This window comes from Terrapene carolina, unplaced genomic scaffold (genome assembly GCF_002925995.2).
Source record: "Terrapene carolina triunguis isolate 2854851 unplaced genomic scaffold, T_m_triunguis-2.0 Scaffold428, whole genome shotgun sequence".
NCBI lineage: Eukaryota > Metazoa > Chordata > Testudines > Emydidae > Terrapene > Terrapene triunguis.
In genome coordinates, this window is record NW_020664779.1 from 584,735 (window position 1) to 603,545 (window position 18,811).

At 41.5% G+C, this 18,811-nt stretch overlaps 1 protein-coding gene across 2 annotated transcripts in view; it reads right to left on the reverse strand.

The window, feature by feature from the left end:
• Positions 1–15,485, reverse strand: part of MRPL3 (mitochondrial ribosomal protein L3) — a 66,025-nt gene extending 50,540 nt beyond the window's left edge. Inside the window, exons 1-4 of one of the 2 annotated variants that reach the window (XM_026658348.2) lie at positions 15,425–15,485; positions 5,498–5,676; positions 4,198–4,289; positions 3,832–3,930 (exon numbers count right to left, since the gene is read on the reverse strand). In XM_026658348.2, the coding sequence (XP_026514133.1) occupies positions 3,832–3,930; positions 4,198–4,251 (153 nt within the window). In that variant the 5' untranslated portion in view covers positions 4,252–4,289; positions 5,498–5,676; positions 15,425–15,485. Of the gene's footprint in view, positions 1–3,831; positions 3,931–4,197; positions 4,290–5,497; positions 5,677–15,194; positions 15,385–15,424 lie in introns of those variants that run through there. The other variant, XM_024193257.3, reaches the window with a different exon arrangement.
• Positions 15,486–18,811: the final 3,326 nt, after the last annotated feature.

Sequence of the window (18,811 nt, forward strand, 5' to 3'; positions counted from 1 at the left end):
GGACATAATCTAAGGCCCTGATCTTGCAGGGACTTCTTGAAATACTTAACTTTATAAAAGTCAGTAGTTCCACTGAAGCAAATGGGGCTTCACACAGCACAAGGATCCACTGCATAGTCAGAGTCTGAACAGCAGAAGACCCCAAGAACAATTTTTTTATGTATTTATTTTTATTTAAAATATACCTCTCTCATTTAAATGACAAATAATCTTTGGTTACAAATGAGAGCTTTTTATTTTATCAGACACATCAGCAGCTGCCTTTTAGAAACATTACAGTACTGAAAGAGAACCAGCCAAATGGAAACCATGTGTATGAAAACTGAAGTTGTATACAGTGGCTCAGCTGAGATTTTTCTTCAAATGAAACCTCCTAGAAAGCAATTTAAACAACTGACAGCAGTGTCACACTTGGATAATTCCATCTGTGAGGGGGTCACTTTTAAAAAGTTCTCTGAAATTATCCTTTTCCCAATAAAAACACTTCTCTGAACTTTCAGACGAATTGATCTGGACACCCCTTAAGGCTGTTTAGCTTCATTTGAAAAATCAGCATATTGCCCATGATTTTATTAATAACTATATGTAAATACATTTTATAAGAACAGCAAAAACCATATTATGCTTGGTTAGAAACCAATCGATAAAAGTCCTTTGATTTCTAATTGATTAGAGGCCAACAAAACAAAGCACCTTTATGAAAAAGTCCCTCCTCCACTCAAGTAGGAATGCTGATATAGGGTTCAGCAGTTCACTATTTTTTAAAAATGATTTGCTGACTTGCATTCATATAGTAAAACATTTTAAACAAAAGATTTTTAAAATAATCATGAGTAATCTATTTATATATTTTCCAAAGCTGGTTGTATTATTGGTCTGATGACTGATCACATGTATACTGTACTACAGTGCATGCAGAAGTGAAAAATAAAATAGGTATCTCCTTTATCAGATGTATTTAAGTAAGTCTTGAATTGGATTGGAAAGTAAAATTATATTTGTTTAGTTGACCAGAAACTGAATGCTTAACAGTATATTCAAAATGGGTTTGTGAGGAGGATTAGAATGACTGGGGAAAAAACAAACAAAAAAAAAAAACCACATACTGAAGTCATCAAGGGATAAGAAAGCTTTTTTCCATTTTTCACCAAAACATCTGACTATAGCTTTCTATTGCCTGACTTCAGCAAATGAAACAAAATTTCATCAAGTGCTCTAATGGACGAAGACAAAGGTAGGTATTTTTATGTACACAAAACATCACATAGCTTCCTTGCAAAAATGGGGAAAAACAGATTTTTAAATGGCAACATTAGAGAGGATATTGAATATGTTCTCAAGTGAATACCATTTTTAAAGGTCTATTGGAAGCATACTGAGTAGAATAGTATAGACTGTTGCAAATCAGACTACATCTTCAAAATGATTAATAGACCTCAAAACCAGAGTTTGTTTATTTTTTAAAAGTCATTGATAAAACAGTCACAGTACCATGCATTTTGGGAAGGAGACCAATTAACTGTGCATTAAAAAAAAAAATTTTACAAAGTTTATCCACTTGGAACATAATGGCATTTGTCAAGCTAAAAAAAATCCACATTCCTAAAAATGTATTTAAATTTTTTTAAATAATTTGACATTTAAAAGAAATACATGAAACCTTCATTGTTAGTGAAATTACTAAGGGATTCATCAGACAATTCACTAAAGTGAGTCACAGTCAAAATCTGGGGAGAACACATGTTACTATGGGGAACTAATGATACAAATTAATTATGCTGACAACACAGGACTAGTTTTCCACAGTTTAGCTTTTCGAACTCACATTTGGAAGAAAACAATGAAGTGATAAATATAAAAAGAGGATGAAGCTTCAAGTTTCAATGTAAACCAGAAAAAGGTATCATTATTATATTTGCAGAGTCCATAACAAGTGTAAACTGTACACAAATAAAATAACCTGTGTCAAATTCTTTTAAGCTATGTAATTTTATGGAACAAATTTACTCCAGATTCAACCTCAGAAGTTACCAGGCAAGGTCCAGATCTACATAAACTTATTCAACCATATCCATTAAAATAAATAAATAAATAAAATAAAATAACCTAATTAATAGAATTATCTAGAAAAAAGCAACAATTTCCTATTAAGGAACATAGATAATTTAATAAACAATAGTCAACAATCTGATATTTTAGATCAGGGGTTCTCAAACTGGGGGTCAGGACTCCTCAGGAGGTCGCAAGGTTATTACATGGGGGGTCACGAGCTGTCAGCCTCCACCCCAAACCCCGCTTTGCCTCCAGCATTTATAATGGTGTTAAATATATTAAAAAGCATTTTTAATTTATAACGGGTGGGGGGGTCGCACTCAAAGGCTTGCTGTGTGAAAGGGGTTACAAGTACAAAAGTTTGAGAACCACTGTTTTAGATCATTGTGCATCAAAGAAAGCTATACAGATCACAATAAGAGCAGTTTAAATTGGACATGTGATTGCATGAATCCTATATTTTCCATGGACTGAATGCATTTTGTTACTCAGCCAAGCAAGAAGACACTGTTGAGCAGTCAGGACTATCACGCATGCATTCCTTCACAGTTGTGCTTCCCTGGTGCACCACCAGCAGTTTCAAAATGACTAGATTCATATGATTTTTGTCAGTCTTGATCTAACACAGCCAGGAGCACTGGTGTAATTTCACCAAGTGAAAAATGTTCCTCTAGTAGTGGACATGCACCAGAGAGACAAGACATGTGGAAACCAAAGTGAACATTGGTGAGATGTGCACACGCAAGCATTAAATAAAACTAAGATTTTGGGTAGATTCCCTACTAGAAAAACTGAGGTACAAGCCCTCAAGAAAAAACAAACAGATCTCCAAATAAGCCATTAATGCCTTTTTGTATCTGGGTCAAACAGAGATGACCGCAAGAACAATGCAAAGAGAAGTGTGATACTGTTTTGTAAACATAATGAATCACAAAAAAAAAAAAATGTGCGCTCTTTTGAAGGAAGGCTAGGTTTCCCATCATGATTCAATCTTTCCCCCTGGGATTGACAAAACTGCTAAATTGCTTCAGCCATTGAAGACTGACTTGGACTTCTGCATCAGACATCTAGAGCTGTTAAACAAATTAGTGGTTTGTGGCACCATCATTAATAAGCTATGTTCACAACTGTGCATATTTTAAGTTTAAAGTTTAATTCTTCTTTCAGGAATATTATATGCAAATGAGCAAATAAAACAATGGTAAAATTAAAACAGAAATGACTAAATCAGGATACATCAACCAACAATATAATGAGATTATCCAAAGGATTATCAGAATCAAAAGTAACTCCCCTATTCCAGTGGTTTTTAAATTTGTGGGCCAAGATCCCAAGTTTGTAGAGCTAAATACCTGCTCCCCCATCCACTGCTACTACATGTTCTCATTTCCTGCAGTTCCCTCCATTACCAATAGAATACCATGCTTCAAAGAAGCTTTCAAAAATACAGCCTTCTACCATTTCCAAGAGGGGAAAAATGCTAATTGAGTTGTCCTCACTTCCCAGATTTTGGGGAAGGTTGGGTTGAAGGGAGGGAAGTGAGAATGGAGCCTTCCTCCTCCCCATGTCCCTCCTCTCCCCCACCCAAACCACCCGATGGCACGTGAGTGTGTGAGGGTGAGTGAGAGACAAAGATGAGCCTCCGAAACATGTATGGCTGCAGACTCATCTTTGACTAAACACCTTTTAATATATCACTGTTTTGTCTGAAAGCATTTATAATTAGTGATCCTTATAGAAATAACAATTCTAAACAAAAAAAGGAAGTAGTACACTTACATAAAAAGGAGATGAATTTTTCCCTCCAACGATTAGGGTAGCTGTTTTTCCATTATACTCCTCCTTTGGTGTGTACTTTAAAACATGGCAGTCTTTCACCTTAAAAAATAAATCACAGTAAACAGGGTCTCAAAACAGACACATCTGCTCATATTTTAATTTAAATTAACAATAGATATTACACAATGTGAGCAAAGTCACAGTGTCGACTCGATTTCATTTGTTTAATAGAAGACACAAAGTTCAGAGAGAACATTTTAAACATTTATAATGAAGCATCTTTCAATTAACTGTTCACCAGAAAGCCTACTAGAACAGACAGTATTCTTATGTAAATCCTAAAAGTAAAATCAGTATCTCTCTTACCTGAAGTAATGTGACAGCATATCTTTCACCATTCTTGGTCCATAACGGAATCATTCCCAACTTTATTGCAACAAGGCCAACTCTGCGGGAACCTTTAGATCAAAACAAACCAAGCCCTTAACTTTAGACTAAATAACTGACAGAATCAGAGTCTGTTGTTCGTCAGGGTATGCTAGAAGATCTTTTCCCTCCCATGAAAGGGATTGAGGGAGGAGAGAACAAGTTTTTAACTTTGTGGGCAAGTTGGGAATAGCAGGGTTTCTTTAATGTATACTTATGTTTGTGCAGAGCAATACATGGGCTCAGTATTAATTACAATATATAATTTCTTGTTGAGAAGTCACTTCTGAAAAATACAAACATGACTTCCTTTTTGGCAAATCAGATGACTATCTAAAACAAAAATTAAGTGTTACATGATAAACATTATTTAATTAGTTTTCCCCTTCCCCCCCCCCCCCCCCGCTCTAAATATTTAAGTTTTTATTTTATTCTCAGCCACTGTATAACCTTTAAGGGTTCAGATGCTTAGGTCTTTAGCTTGAAACACAGAACCCATAAGAGGAATATTTAAGAAATAAATATTTTAAATGTGTGGGGAAAAAAGAGCAGCTCCAAATCTGTTATATAATATTTACATATTGTGTCACTTAGTAGCCATTCTAAGTATATGAAGCAGTCATCTGCAATGCCAGAAGCTAGATTTTACCAGAAGTATCACTAAAGTCTTGGTCAGCACCACTGCTGCAACAATAAGATAATTAACTAACCATTAAAAAAAAAAAAAAAAATCTAGAAAATACGTTCATCTAAGACTGTGTGTCAGAGGGTTCCTGTGGACTCTGTGGGACCTTAAACACACAAGCTATGCTACCTAGTACGCTACCTCTTCTATGCAGTGACTGAGAGTCAATCTGTAGTCCCTTGTGGATCTGAAATGCTACCAAGCCAAAGTCCCTGATTTTGGAATGAAGTCGTTCACATCAGTCAACAGCAGCTAATTACGTGATACCCTCTGATGTGTTTGTGACAGTCATATTCCAAGAGTATTGAAGCAAGACAGGTTCTGAGGGGGCTGTGGCTGGAAAGTGATGATAAATGTGTTGAAGCTGAAGGAGAAGATCCTCAGGAATAAGAGAGGAACTTGAAGACTAAAGAAGTGCTTTGGTCCTCGCAGAGGTAAAGAAAGTGACTAAGGTAACAAAGAAGAAACTTTATAGGACACCAGTTCAATATTATTTGCATACTGCAACAGCCCCATGACGACCACAGCCAGAGCTGCATCTGTTCATATACTAACCTGGTTCCCATGAGTGCAGTGGCCAAGGCTCATCTTTCAGTGGACACAGTTTACTGGCTGTTTGAGCTCTGTATTCTTCTGCTGTTAACTGCTTAAGGAACTGGGTGTTCTCTTCAGAAAGATGTTCATCCCACCAGGTGGTGCTATTAATATGCCTGACTATAAAGCACCAGGGTCCCCTACCAATTAAAAAAAATAAAAAAAAGGAGAGGAGGGATTGGGGTTGCTTATTAATGTATATAATGCCTTTTACTACTGCATCTCATCACAAAGGTTACAAAAGAATTAAACATCATTAACAAATCATGCTCAAGTGATGGCACTCAAACTGTCCCACCCTGATCATCATCCTTCAGATAAGCTTGCATTTAATTTACTAAACACAAACAAATAAAAATCAAAAATAGAATCAATAGGAGCAATCAACCACATGCTAAAACAATAAAGCAGTCTTTTATCCTACACCCTAGAGCTCACTAATCTCAGGCACTAGTGGATAACCAAAGAGAAGCAAATTCCAAAATGGAAAATTTCAAGCTGAGAAAGCCACTGCTGGATTTCATTACCAGCTTCAAGAGAGGTTTTTAAACCCAGGAACTCTCAACCAGTATAACAGCCCTGTTTGGGGCTCTGAAGGACATCAACTCTACCTTACTTGCACCCAGAAGCAAACAGGAGCTCAGAACAGAGACTGAGTCACAATCACTACGTGCTCATAGAAGATACCACAGACTCAGGAAGCAGGCAACTGTGCTTTGTACCAGATTAAAGACTTCGAGGTTGCCTTCATGTAGAGGATATTACCACAATCCAAGATGGAGGCAACTAAAGTCTGAATAACTGTTGCAAAGTATGTATCAGAGAGAAGCAATCATAAGCTTTGCCTTCACTAAGAAAAAAGGTGTGTCCTTACCACGAGTTAGCTAACACATGGTAACTAACATGAGGAAAAATCCTAGTGAAGACATGGCAGTTCTAATTTTAACATGTTATCAAGGCGTCCCTCTGGTGTTTACCTCACAACCTGCTAAAACATGTGAAAACTAGAAGAAGTGCCTTGTGTTGTGTTCACTAGGATTTTATCATGTGCTAGCTAACATGGTAAAACATACATTTTTCCTAGTGAGGATGAAACCATAGTCTCTTGATCAGCCATACATAAGTGGCACTATAGACCACTGTGGCTTCTTGAAAATCCAGAATTAGTGATGACTCCAGATGGACCGGCAGACTGAATTGTTTATGCAAAACGAAGTCCACACCCTTAATGTTTAGTGCAGACACTGCTTTAGCCCACTTCTTTATATTCTTCCCCATGTCAAGCATTGCTTCCATCTTAGCAAGATTAAGTCACAGCCTGTTTGCTTTCATTCAGGTCCCTATAAAGGCCAAACACCGGGAAAAATAATGAAATTGTAGACAGGGCTTTGGAGCGGAGCCCCGAGCTGAAGCGCGGAGCAGCTCCGGAGCAGTGGAGCTGCAGGTTTTTGCCTGGAGCTGGAGCGGAGCCGGAGCACAGCTCCAAAGCCCTGATTGTAGAATCTGATTTTCATGGAAGAGCAATGTCTGGATGACATACAATGGTGGAGGAGGCCATGCAGAGATAATCATGGGCATAAAGATAGCAATGAAGGCAACAATGTCTCATACTCCTCTAGTTGCATTTATCCTGATCCACTGCCAAAAGAAACCAACCACTGATACGCCATATCCTTGGTTCCATATCCTACTTTAAAGCCAAACTGATGCATTCCTTAGACCTCCTGTGGAATTCGAGTGTTGCTCCATCAGTACTTCCTCATATTACAAACAAAACAGCGATATTCTTAAAAATCAGTGATGTCCTTGAATGGATGGTAACTGAGAAGATTGTTACCTATGTGTTATTGCACAGTATGAAAATTAGGGCAATTACTTCATACTGACTCAGCATGGGAGAGCCTGCTTAGAGGATGCACACAAAGGGTACATCTACACTGCAATAAAACACCCACAGCAGGCCAGAGTCAGCTGAGTCTCTCGGTGTAGAGATTTGGACTTGGGAAAGAGCCAGGGCTCTGGGACCCTGTAAGGGGGGAGGGTCCCAGAGCCCAGGTTGCAGCCTGAAAGCAAACCAGGTTGGATAAAAATCAATGATTTTTTTTTTAAATGGATTTTTTGATCAAATGCTTTTTGAGGGAAAAAAAACCTATCTAAAGATAGTTTTAATTAAGATACATTAGAGCTCAAAGATATCTCATCATGGAATAGGGATTCTAAATTTTAATTCTATAGTATGAGACAATATAGTCATGTAATGTTAAAGAAAAGTTTTGTAAATGAATTCCAATAGTTCATAGATTAGGGACCCAATTTTATGGGGTTCCAGGGGCTTCTGTATAGATTATTTAAGTTCATCTTTCTAGCTACCCAATGGGACTCAGTGCTCAGTCTAGAAGATACCATCAGAGATGCTTAGTTCTGTAGTTCTCAAACTCTGGCTTTGTGTCTCCAGAGATAACATGCTTGTTAACAGCAAAAATGTTTTTAAATAAATAAAGTAAATAAATAATATATAGAGACCTCAACCCTGTTGTCCCTCTCTCTAATACTTACCTCTCTCTAAAAGTGCAAAGTTTCAAAAAGTTCAATGAATAGAAGATTGTTGGGGGTGGAATAGATCTGGACAAGGAGAAGTCTGGAGATAAATATGAGAAGGGAGGGACAGGCAGTAGAAACAAAAGTGAAACTGTTTGAGCAGTATATTCCAGAAGTCTTGAGGTCTTTCTGAGTGCAGCCTTCATTGATTTGAGATCTACCATACCATTCTCTCATTAGAAGGGAAAACCTATAATGGCAGCAGGCCGTAAAAGAGACCCAGTTTGGGAATATTTTAATGAAGTTCCTCTACCTGTGGGTAAGACAGGCACGCATGCAAAATGCAAAGAGTCAACAAAGAAATGCAAGACCTGGTTGCCCAAATGAAACAACATCATGAGAAGTGTTCCTTCTCAGGAGGAAGCGGTGTTGAAGATGATGAAAGGAACATGTTTACCAACATGAAAATCTTGCATGTTCAGACTTTTTTATTTCATACTTCTTTCTTAAGGACTGCCTGTCTTCCTTCTGGACTATTCTTGAATTCTCATGTTTGAGCAAATAAATGTAGTTGTTACTCAAGGATACTATCATTTTAGATGCAGTTGTGATAAAAAATAAATAGCTGAAATAGGCAGATCTTCCTTTTACAATTTCACCTTTAAAGTAGTGTCACTGAGTGTCAATGAATGCAATGAGTAATACTAAATGAGCAGCATGGTAATAATAATTAAATAACTGCATTGACTTGTTTTGTTTAGGAGAATCCATCCTCAACATACAGGATTCTGAAGACTATCCACCTTCAAGATCATCATAATTTCTATAGTTTCAGAGTTATCTGCCAATGATAGTGTTTCAGTCACGTCATGTATATCACACAGCCACAGTATATCACCTGTAGCAAGGGGGGAAAAAATCTCCATCCAGAAACCACCATAGATAAATTTGTGATAAGAACCAACAGATTACAAAAAGTGGTAATTGATGAAAAAATTGCCCGGTTTGTTTATGCAACAAACTCTCCTTTCCATAGGATTGAGAACCCACACTTCATTAACATGGTTCAGTCATTAAGACCAGGATACAGTCCACCCAACAGAGCAGATGTCGTAGGCAAATTGCTGGATAAAGTGTATGAAAGAGAAATTGAGCAGTGTGCAAAAGGTCTAGGGTAGGGGTGGCCAAACTGTGGCTCCAGAACCACATGGGGCTCTTCAGAAGTCAATATGCGGCTCGCTGTTTAGGCACCAACTCCAGGGCTGGAGCTACAGGTGCCAACTTTCCAAAGTGCCAGGGGATGCTCACTGCTCAACCTGTGGCTCTTTGGCAACGTACATTAGTAAATTCTGGCTCCTTCATAGGCTCAGGTTGGCCACCCCGGTCTAGAGGGTAAAATTGTTAACCTGAGTCTTGATGGGTGGAGCAATGTCTACAATGATCCTGTTGTATGTGCTTGTGTGACAACAGAAGGGAATGTCTTCCTTACAGAAACAATTGATACATCAGGAAATGCACACACAGCAGAATACTTACAAGAAGTAGCAGTAAAAGCTATAACAAACTGAAAAAAATTCAACTGTCTAGTACGCAGCTTGGTCACAGACAATGCTGCAAATGTATCCAAGATGAGAAGAAATTATTTAGAAGAGAGTCCCAAGCTAATAAGATACGGTTGCAGTGCTCATTTGATGCACCTCCTAGCCAAAGACTTCAGTGTTCCGGAAATAAAGGCTAATGTTGTTGAAATTGCAAAATACTTCCCTTACAACCACTTTGCATCAGCAGCTCTGAAAAAAGTGGGAGGAACCAAGCTAACTCTCCCACAACACATGCGATGAAACTCAGTAGTGGACTGCTTTGAGCACTATATCAAGAACTGACCTAATCTGATGACAGTTTATGAACAAAATCGTGAAAAAAATAGATGACACTGTCACAGCCAAAGTTGCTGTTTTATTGCTGATGCTGTTGAAATTTGGAAGGAACTGAGTGAGATCTTAAAAAGAGAAATATGCAATGACAGAGTTAAATTACAAGCATTAAAAAAACGAATGGGACAAGCACCATCTCCAGCTCATTTTCTTGCAAATATTCTTAATACTCGGTACCAGGGTCAAACCTTAACTGCTGAAGAAGAAGACTTAGCTATGACATGGACATCCAGCAATCATCCTTCCATAATGCCAACTATGATAAACTTCAGCGCTAAGGGTGAACCATTCAAGAAATATATGTTTGCTGATGATGTTTTAAAGAAAGTCACACCAGTGGTGGAAGTCACTTAAGCACTTGGATTCAGAGACTCTTGAAGTGATAATCTCACTTTTAACAGCAGTAGCTTCTTCTGTCGGTGTAGAAAGAATATTTTCTTCCTTTGGACTAATTCATTTCAAATTGAGAAATTGTTTGGGACCTGAAAAAGCCGGAAAGCTTGTTTTTCTTTTCCAGATTATGAGCAAACAGGAAAATGAAGGTGAAGATGACTGAGTTAGCTGCAGAAGTCAATATTTTAAGTTTCTCATGTTGACCTGGCTGACCTAGTCCATTAAATTTTTGTTTTGTTTTTGTAAATATTTCATGTAACTATTTTAGTTAACAAACAAAAACAAACCTGATTTTAACAAACTTGAATGTTTAACTAAATTCAGAAATTTATATGTTTGTTTTGTTAAAAGATTATGTTTGCTGTTTTAGAAAAAACCCCAGAAAACATAATGTTGGTGTTTAAGTTAAAACAAAACAATTTAAATGTCTGTCTGGTGATATTCTCCTCCTAATACAGCATGGCAAGAAAATCCTCCAAATATTAATGATTAATCTATTGAATTGGAGATAGTTCACCTCCCAATGACTTCATAAATATCTGCTTCAATTACCTTTGGTAAATGAAATAACCAATCATTCATTTTCTAATATAGCTGTAAAACTAATCTGAAAAGTTTTCAAAATAAATCACTGTTTAAAAATGTATAGTGTGTACCTTCTAAAAATGAAACCTACATCTCTGAGTTGCAAAGACTATGTATTGAGGTTATTACAACCAACAAGAATGCACTTTTATGTAGAAATCCATGATGAAATCCATGATTAAATCAAGTCTTCCTGACTAGTGATTTAAATCAATTTGATGCACCCTGACCCAAACACCTACTGTGCAATTTTATAGTTCTGCAGCCTGAGTCCAAGTCAGCTGACAAAGGCCAGGCACAAGTATTTTACTGCAGTGTAGACATACCCAAAGTGGCCCCAGTAGCACGGAAGGGAACACATTCTGGAGGGCTTAAGAAAGGACTGTGCCAATCCATTTCCACTGACGTGATTAGAAGATACCGTCCGTGCTACGAAACAGCATCGTGTCCAACCAGTTACAGTTAAGCCAACCATGTCCCATGTGTTCTGACTGAGTATTAACCATGGGGTGTGTGAACACACACCATTCCTCGCTATTGGTACTGTGGTAGCTTGTAGGAACCCCAGCCACACGAGGGGAGGGGACGGGGAGTAGTACAAAGACATAACGAGCAGATATGCCAAACCTGCAACAACAAAACACAAACAAAAATTGAGCTTGTTTTTGGCTTAATTGGCTTGGGAGTTGCTTGTTGGCTAGTGTTTGGTTTGTTGCTTGTTTGGCTTCTAGCTTCTTGTTTTTGATCAGCTCCCAGCAAGCAGGGGCAAGGATAAGCAGGGGAGAGAGTCAGGGTACACAGCGGGTCCACCACAGTCCCAGACTGCACGCCGGGGGGATCGAGTCACATAGAGTGTTGGGGTTCTTAGGGATTGGCTTGTTTTGAAATGGGATTAGGTTGATTTCTGGCTTATTGTGAAAGTCGGGGTGCTTATTTACTGCACACAAGTTAGCAACTGTGGTCCCTAGTCACAACCACGGCAGAAGGTTGTAGTAGAGGAAGCAGGGCTGGCCTTACCATGAGGTGAACTGAGGCAGCCGCCTCAGGTGCCAGACAGTGGGGGGACACCACTAGGACCTAGAGTGTAGAAAATTGTGTCTGCTGCTGGTGCATATGTATTTGCTCTGCTCTAGATGCACAGAGATGGTGGAGTGCTGTGCTGGAGGAAGGAAGGCACAAGAGTCGTAACAGGCAGGCAGGAGAAAAGGTGAGAGGGAATAACAGAAAGCAGCAGGAGCTGCAGGGAGAGAAAGGAGGAGGAGCGCCCCTGGAGCAGTATTCAGAAAAAAGAAAGAAAGCAAAGGAAGCTTTTCTATCTAAGCAGAAAGGAGCTCTCCTGAGATACATAGACACAAATGTTCACGGTGAGCCTTCTGGCTCCAGTGAGGATGTGAGTGGAGAGAAGATGCCTGATCTTCCAATTAGTCAGAGAGCAGGTGACCTGGCAGCTACTGCAGCATCCATATTTCCATCTCAAATGTATGTAACCATGCACATTCCTGAAGAAAAGTGTAGATCAGAGAAGAGTGTGGTGGAGGCGCAAGAAACAGCAGCTGCTGAGTTTAGTTCCTTAAGTCTAGATGATCCAGGACAGTGGACCCACTTGAGCAGTAGCCTGAGGGACTTCCTTGTACTGCATGGGCCACAGCAAGTGAAAAACTTCATGTTCCCCAAAGATGGATGGAAACTTCTATTTTCATTAACACATTACTGGCTTGAAATCCCCAATGGTGACAAAATGGAGAGGCCATGGCTTATGTATTCAAAAACCCAGAATGCTGCATACTGTTTTTGTTGCAAACTCTTCCAGTCTAATGTTTCGGCCACATTGGGTTCTACAGGAACAAAGGACTGGAAAAATCTGGCTAGAAATCTGGCATGCCATGAGAAGGCAGCAAATCACCAGAGAGTATTCCATAGGTGGAAAGAGCTTGAGATGAGACTAAGGTTAAAGGCCACCATAGATGATCAGCATCTAGAAAATATTGCATCAGAGTCTCTTTACTGGCAAAATGTTCTGAAAAGGCTCATTGCCATTGTGAGAATGCTTGCTACCCAAAACCTAGCACTGCATGGCACTTCAGATCAGCTGTATGTGCCAAACAATGGAAACTTCCTTAAAATTGTGGAGCTGATGGCGGAGTTTGATGCTGTTCTCCAGGAGCATCTAAGAAGAGTCACCACCCAAGAAATAATGACAGGTTTCAGAGTAGCAGCCGTGTTAGTCTGTATCCACAAAAAGAACAGGAGTACTTGTGGCACCTTAGAGACTAACAAATTTATTTGAGCATAAGCTTTCGTGGGCTACAGCCTACTTCATCGGATACGATAATGGTGCCAACATGAGGGGAAAGAACCGAGGAGTGCAGACACGGCTCCGAGAGTTAAACCCTCGAGATTTTTTTGTCCTATGCAGTTCTCATTCATTGAACTTGGTGGTCAGTGATGCAGCATCAGCTTCTAGTGAAGCTGCTGAATTTTTTAATTTAATTCAAAGCATCTATGTATTTTTCTCTGCATCAACTCATTGATGGCAAATTTTGAAGCAACATCTGGGAACATCCTCTCTGACACTGAAACCACTGAGTGCCACACGATGGGAAAGTCGAGTGGAGGCGATAAAGCCTATCAAACACCAAACTGGGAAGATAGATGAAGCCATAGTTGCCATTATAGAGGATAATGATATGACAGGAACTGTTTGTGGGAGAACAGTGGCAGAGGGAAATGGAATCACCAGAAACATACATAACTTCAAATTTCTGTGTGGCTTAGTGTTGTGGCATGACATACTGTTTGAAATAAATGTTATAAGCAAGAGACGCCAAGGTGTTGACCTTGATATATCTGGAGCAATGGAACAACTGGACAAAGCAAAGTCATACCTACAGTCTTACCGGTCAGATGCAGGATTTCAAAACATTCTGAAGAGTGCACAGAAGTTGGCAGAGGAACTTCACACTGAAGCTATTTTCTCACCCATTCAAAATACAAGAGTCACCGAAGACGACGACATTTTGATTACAAGGCACAGGATAATCCCATAAGAGACCCCAAACAACAATTCAAAGTTGAATTCTTTAACCAGGTGCTAGATTGTGCAATACAGTCAGTTGAAGAACATTTCATGCAGCTCAAGGAACACAGCAGTATATTTGGGATGTTGTATGATATTCCAAAACTCCTCACTATACCTGAAGAAGATCTACACCAGCAATGCAGGGCACTAGATACAGTGTTGACACATGATGACATGCGCGATATTGATGCAAGTGATTTAGGTGATGAACTGAAAGCCCTTTCAAGATACATTTAAGCAGGATCAACTCCAAAGGCTGTTCTGGAATATATGTGCACAAATAAGATGACCACCCTCTTTCCAAATGCTTTTGTGGCTCTGCGCATACTTCTAACACTTCCTGTAACAGTTGCCAGTGGAGAACGCAGCTTCTCCAAGCTGGAGTTAATAAAAACACATCTACGCTCCACAATGACAGAGGAGAGGCTGGTTGGCCTTGCAACCATCTCAATAGAGCATGAGCTGGCCCAGACTGTGGACCTTCAGCAGGAAACAGTTCAGATCTTTGCAACCAAGAAGGCATGGAAAGTACCACTGTGATTATTCAAACAGATAAAAATGCCAGTGTTTACTATGCAGACAAGAAAAGTTACATTTGCTGTTCAGGCATTTGAAAGTTAAATGTTATTTAAATTTTGAACAAGGCATTTTAAGTTGTTAGTTCTCCTTTATTGGGGTAGGTAGCAGAGCAGTACCATGAGAGGAGTAGAACAGGAAGAAGGCAGAATTGAGACCTTTCAACGTTTTGGCCCAAGTGAGGGGGCATGAGGGATCATTTCAGCTCCCTGCCAAAATTTTGTTGGCCGACCCTGAGAAGAAGGGCCTTAAAGAAGCCAAGGAAGTCACAAATGGAACCCAGAGGCGATGGGGCCAAGCCCCGGGGCGCTGCCAACACCCCCTGCCCTGGCGAGGCGCATCCCCACAGCCTCAGGGGAACGTGGCGGGCGGGCGGGCTGCGCGGGATGGAGGGACGGGCAAGCGCACCCCCCGGGCACAGGGCGCACCCCGGGCCCCAGAGCCCAGGTGACCCCACCCGAGCCCCCGCCGCAAGCGCGTGGCCGCACTGACCTCCCCTCCCCACCAGGCCGCGGGGCTCTGCCGCGTCCCCTTCCCACAGCTCCGCACCCACCTGTTCCCGGTACCGGCCGCCGCCTGCACTGGGCCGCCCGGACTTCCCGCCAGCAGGCGCACCCCCGCCCGGCACAGCAGCGGCCCCCAGCCCGCCATAGCTCCCGCTCCCGGCACAGCCTGGTCCGGTCCGTGCGGAAAAACCTTCCGCCCGCCCCGCCGCCCGCAAACGAAGTTCCGGACACCAACTGCCAACACCCCGCAGGGGAAGAATTCCGAAGGGCACCGCACCGGGGCAGAGGCGGGGCCTTCTCTCGCCCCAGTCTCCGCCCCCCGACGCTGGCGAGACCGAACCTCTCCTTATTCCATTAGCGCACAGGCAGCTGCGTAGATGGGAGCGGGGGATTCTGAGAGAGCCATAGAGAAAAAGGGAGGGGAGGGAGCAGCCCCAAGGTCCCTGCAGCAGCAAAGCGGGGGAGGATCAGGGAGCTGCCCCCTGGTGGTGGGAGTTGGTCACCGCAGGGGCAGCAGGTTGGCCAGGACACGTGGGTTCACAGTTCATTGCTGGGCCCAGGGGTGAAAGTGAGCTGGTATGGGCCGGTACTCCGCACTGGTAAGAACCTGCAGTGGCCCATACCCAGCCCACATTAAAGTGGCAGCGCTTTAATGTCCCTGCCCCTTTTGCCTCCCCCTACCGGCAGGACCGCTGACGGGGGAGGGAGGAAGGGGCAGCGACGTTAAAGCTCTGCCGCGGCAGCGCTTTAAGGACGGTCCTTTGCCGCAGCAGCGCTTTAAGGATCCTCAATGTCGCTGCCCCTTCCCCCCGTCGGTGGCCCGGCAGCAACGTTAAAAGCACTGCCGTGGTAAAGGGCCCTACAGCGCTTTAATGTCCCTGTCCCATTCACACACACACACCCTGCAGCCTCCGACTGGTGGGGGAGGGGGGGCAAGGGAGCAGTTGCCCTGGGGCTGGTGATTTAAAAAGGCCCGGGGCTCCGGACATCGCTGCCACGCCCTTTAAATCAACACAGGAGCCCTGGACGGTGTGGGCCAGGCGGCCTGAAAGGGCTGGATGCTGACCCCCCCCCAGCCCCGCCCCTTCCATCCGAGGCCCCACCCCTTCCAGGGGCCAGAGCCCCGTGCCCGTACCGGTAAGTGGCCTACTTTCACGCCTGGCTGGGCCCCAAGCTCTTTGCTCAGCATCTTGGTTTCACCTCTCCTCAGACAACGCAGCTAGTATGTCCATGCCTGCCCAAAGTGTAGCTCACCTTGCTGGGGTTGGGCTTTGTCTTTGCATGAGTCTAGGAGGCTCCCCAGGGCAGTAAGTGCCATGGTGCAGGGCTCACCCCAGCCCCAGCTGCCTCTGGGCAGTTTAACAGCTAGCATGGGCTACAGGTGCAGAACTCCACCCTGTTACAACCAGGCTTTTCTCCACTACTGCTGTCCTCATGATGAAGGCGGGTTTCGAGCAGTTTCACAGCCCAGTCAGTTTCCATTAGGACGGTCCTGGCAATAGCGGGATGGGAAGTCATCCTCGTAAGTTGAGGACTGGTTTGGAAGGACAGCAAACAAATCTGGATTCCAACTGGAACAGTTTAACACACAGGATGTGGATCAAGCTGGTTTATTGTTAACAAGAGCTCTTGCCACAAGGCAGAGAAGAGAGTCTTACACAGATCTCAGATGCTTGAACACACACTCAAATTGAAGCCCCATGCTAAAATGTTTCCAAAATACCAGATCCTATTTAGAATAATAATTTAGAGACACAGATCATAATTATACCAAGCTCACATATAGCACTGGTCATCTGTAGATCTAAAAGTGCTTTACAAAGGTGAAGTGGGATGTGGCTGAAGTGGAAAACACACACACTCATCAGTTATGTGGAGTGTTTGGGAACCTCATTGTTCTAATGGTCCCAATTGATAATAAACATTTTTCTTTTCTCCCCCTTTTTGTGGGCATGTTCAGACGAGGGTATATTGCTAAGGCATTTCAAATGATACTATCTTATCATATGCAAAACTCCAAACACTACCATTGGTCAACTCAACCAGGCCTATCTTCATGCCTGCTTTATAAATGGAGATACAAACATATTGCTAAGTCCAAGCTGTCGTCCATCTCATCCAGAATTCTGACTCAGACAAGGTTCCGGATCAGATGCTTCCCAGGGAAAGCACAAGAATCACCATAATGGACAATTATGGAATAACTTCTCCATATGAAAAAATTTCTTCCGAATTCCAGGCAATTAGTGTTTAATTTATGCTGTGAGCATGATGGTTTATATCCTCTATTTATATTACATCTAGCTAATATAACAGTGGATGTCCTAACCACATAAAGGGCTAATACTTTTCTGAGTCCTGCTAAGCATCCGGAATCAATGATATCTTGTGGGTTTCATAGATTAATTATATTATGCATCAAATTACTTTTATCAATTTTAAATGTATTGGCTTTCAGTTCATTTAGATGGATAGAAGTGAACAGTGTCTACTTCTCAGATACATTTGTACATGGTAAAAATGTAAATTGTTTTCTAAAAGACATTGCTTGAATGGATCTCAGAAGTCTGGATCGCTATGTGGTGCTTACTGGGCTCAGACAGTTGGATACTTCAGCAGTTTTCCTCTTATCTTTATTCCCATTTGAGAACTGCATTACTGAGGAGGAAAGAAGAGTATCTACAACATTACCCTGTATTCCTTAAATAGTATTTGTTTAGCGTCTATAGCTAGGCTGGTATTAGCACAGTTGAAGAGATGTACATTCCACAGTTACATGAAGCTGAGGCACAAAGTTCAAATCTAACTTCCCCAAAAGTCGGGATCTCCAAATTCAAAGATTTCCTCCCCTCATCCTACAAGACAGGGGCCTGGTGTGTAGTTTGGGTGAGGATCTAACTTTCCCTGCAGTTCAGATTGTTCCAATTTCATTGGGATGGATGGGGAGGGAGAGGAAAAGAGTTTGTGCACATCTCTCAATTGTGATTAAATGGAATTGATTTAAAATCTGGGGCAGCTCACACATTGATTTGTAATAAATTAAGTCTTAATCCTTCAGTCAGAACCACATGGATGCAGGGTGGATCTGACTGAAGAATTGGGGCCTTTGGTACTTATAAGTATTTAAGAGATCAGCATGTAGGGGTTAAAAATGAATTTCCACAATGGACCTGTTGCTGTTTAAAGTATCTTGATTCCATTAATAGTGCTCATGTAACTGTCACTGAGAAACATCATTTTACTGATACTTCACCAAACTAGGAATTTTGTAGTTAAAATTGTGGTTAAAATACAGTTACATAAACCAAATTCTTTAACAATATACATAAAGAGATAGAGTTATGTATTTACATTTCAGAAAGGGCCACTCTGCTCATCTAGTCCAACCGCCAACATCACACAGAACCTCACTCAGTAATTCCTACCTCAAGTTCAATAACTTGTGAAAAATTAGAATTTACCTTATGATAGCTTTGAACGTCTCTGCTTTCTCATTTTTGCCAATTTTGAGATGCAACGTTCATATCCTGACCTGCCTCGCATTGTCAAGATGAGAATTCCTGGGTCAATGCTTTTGCTATTTTGTTTTAAAATAATTTTACCCTTCTTTGTGCTTATGTTATATTGCAGTTCTCCAAGCAGTCTCAAAGCCATAATATGCTTC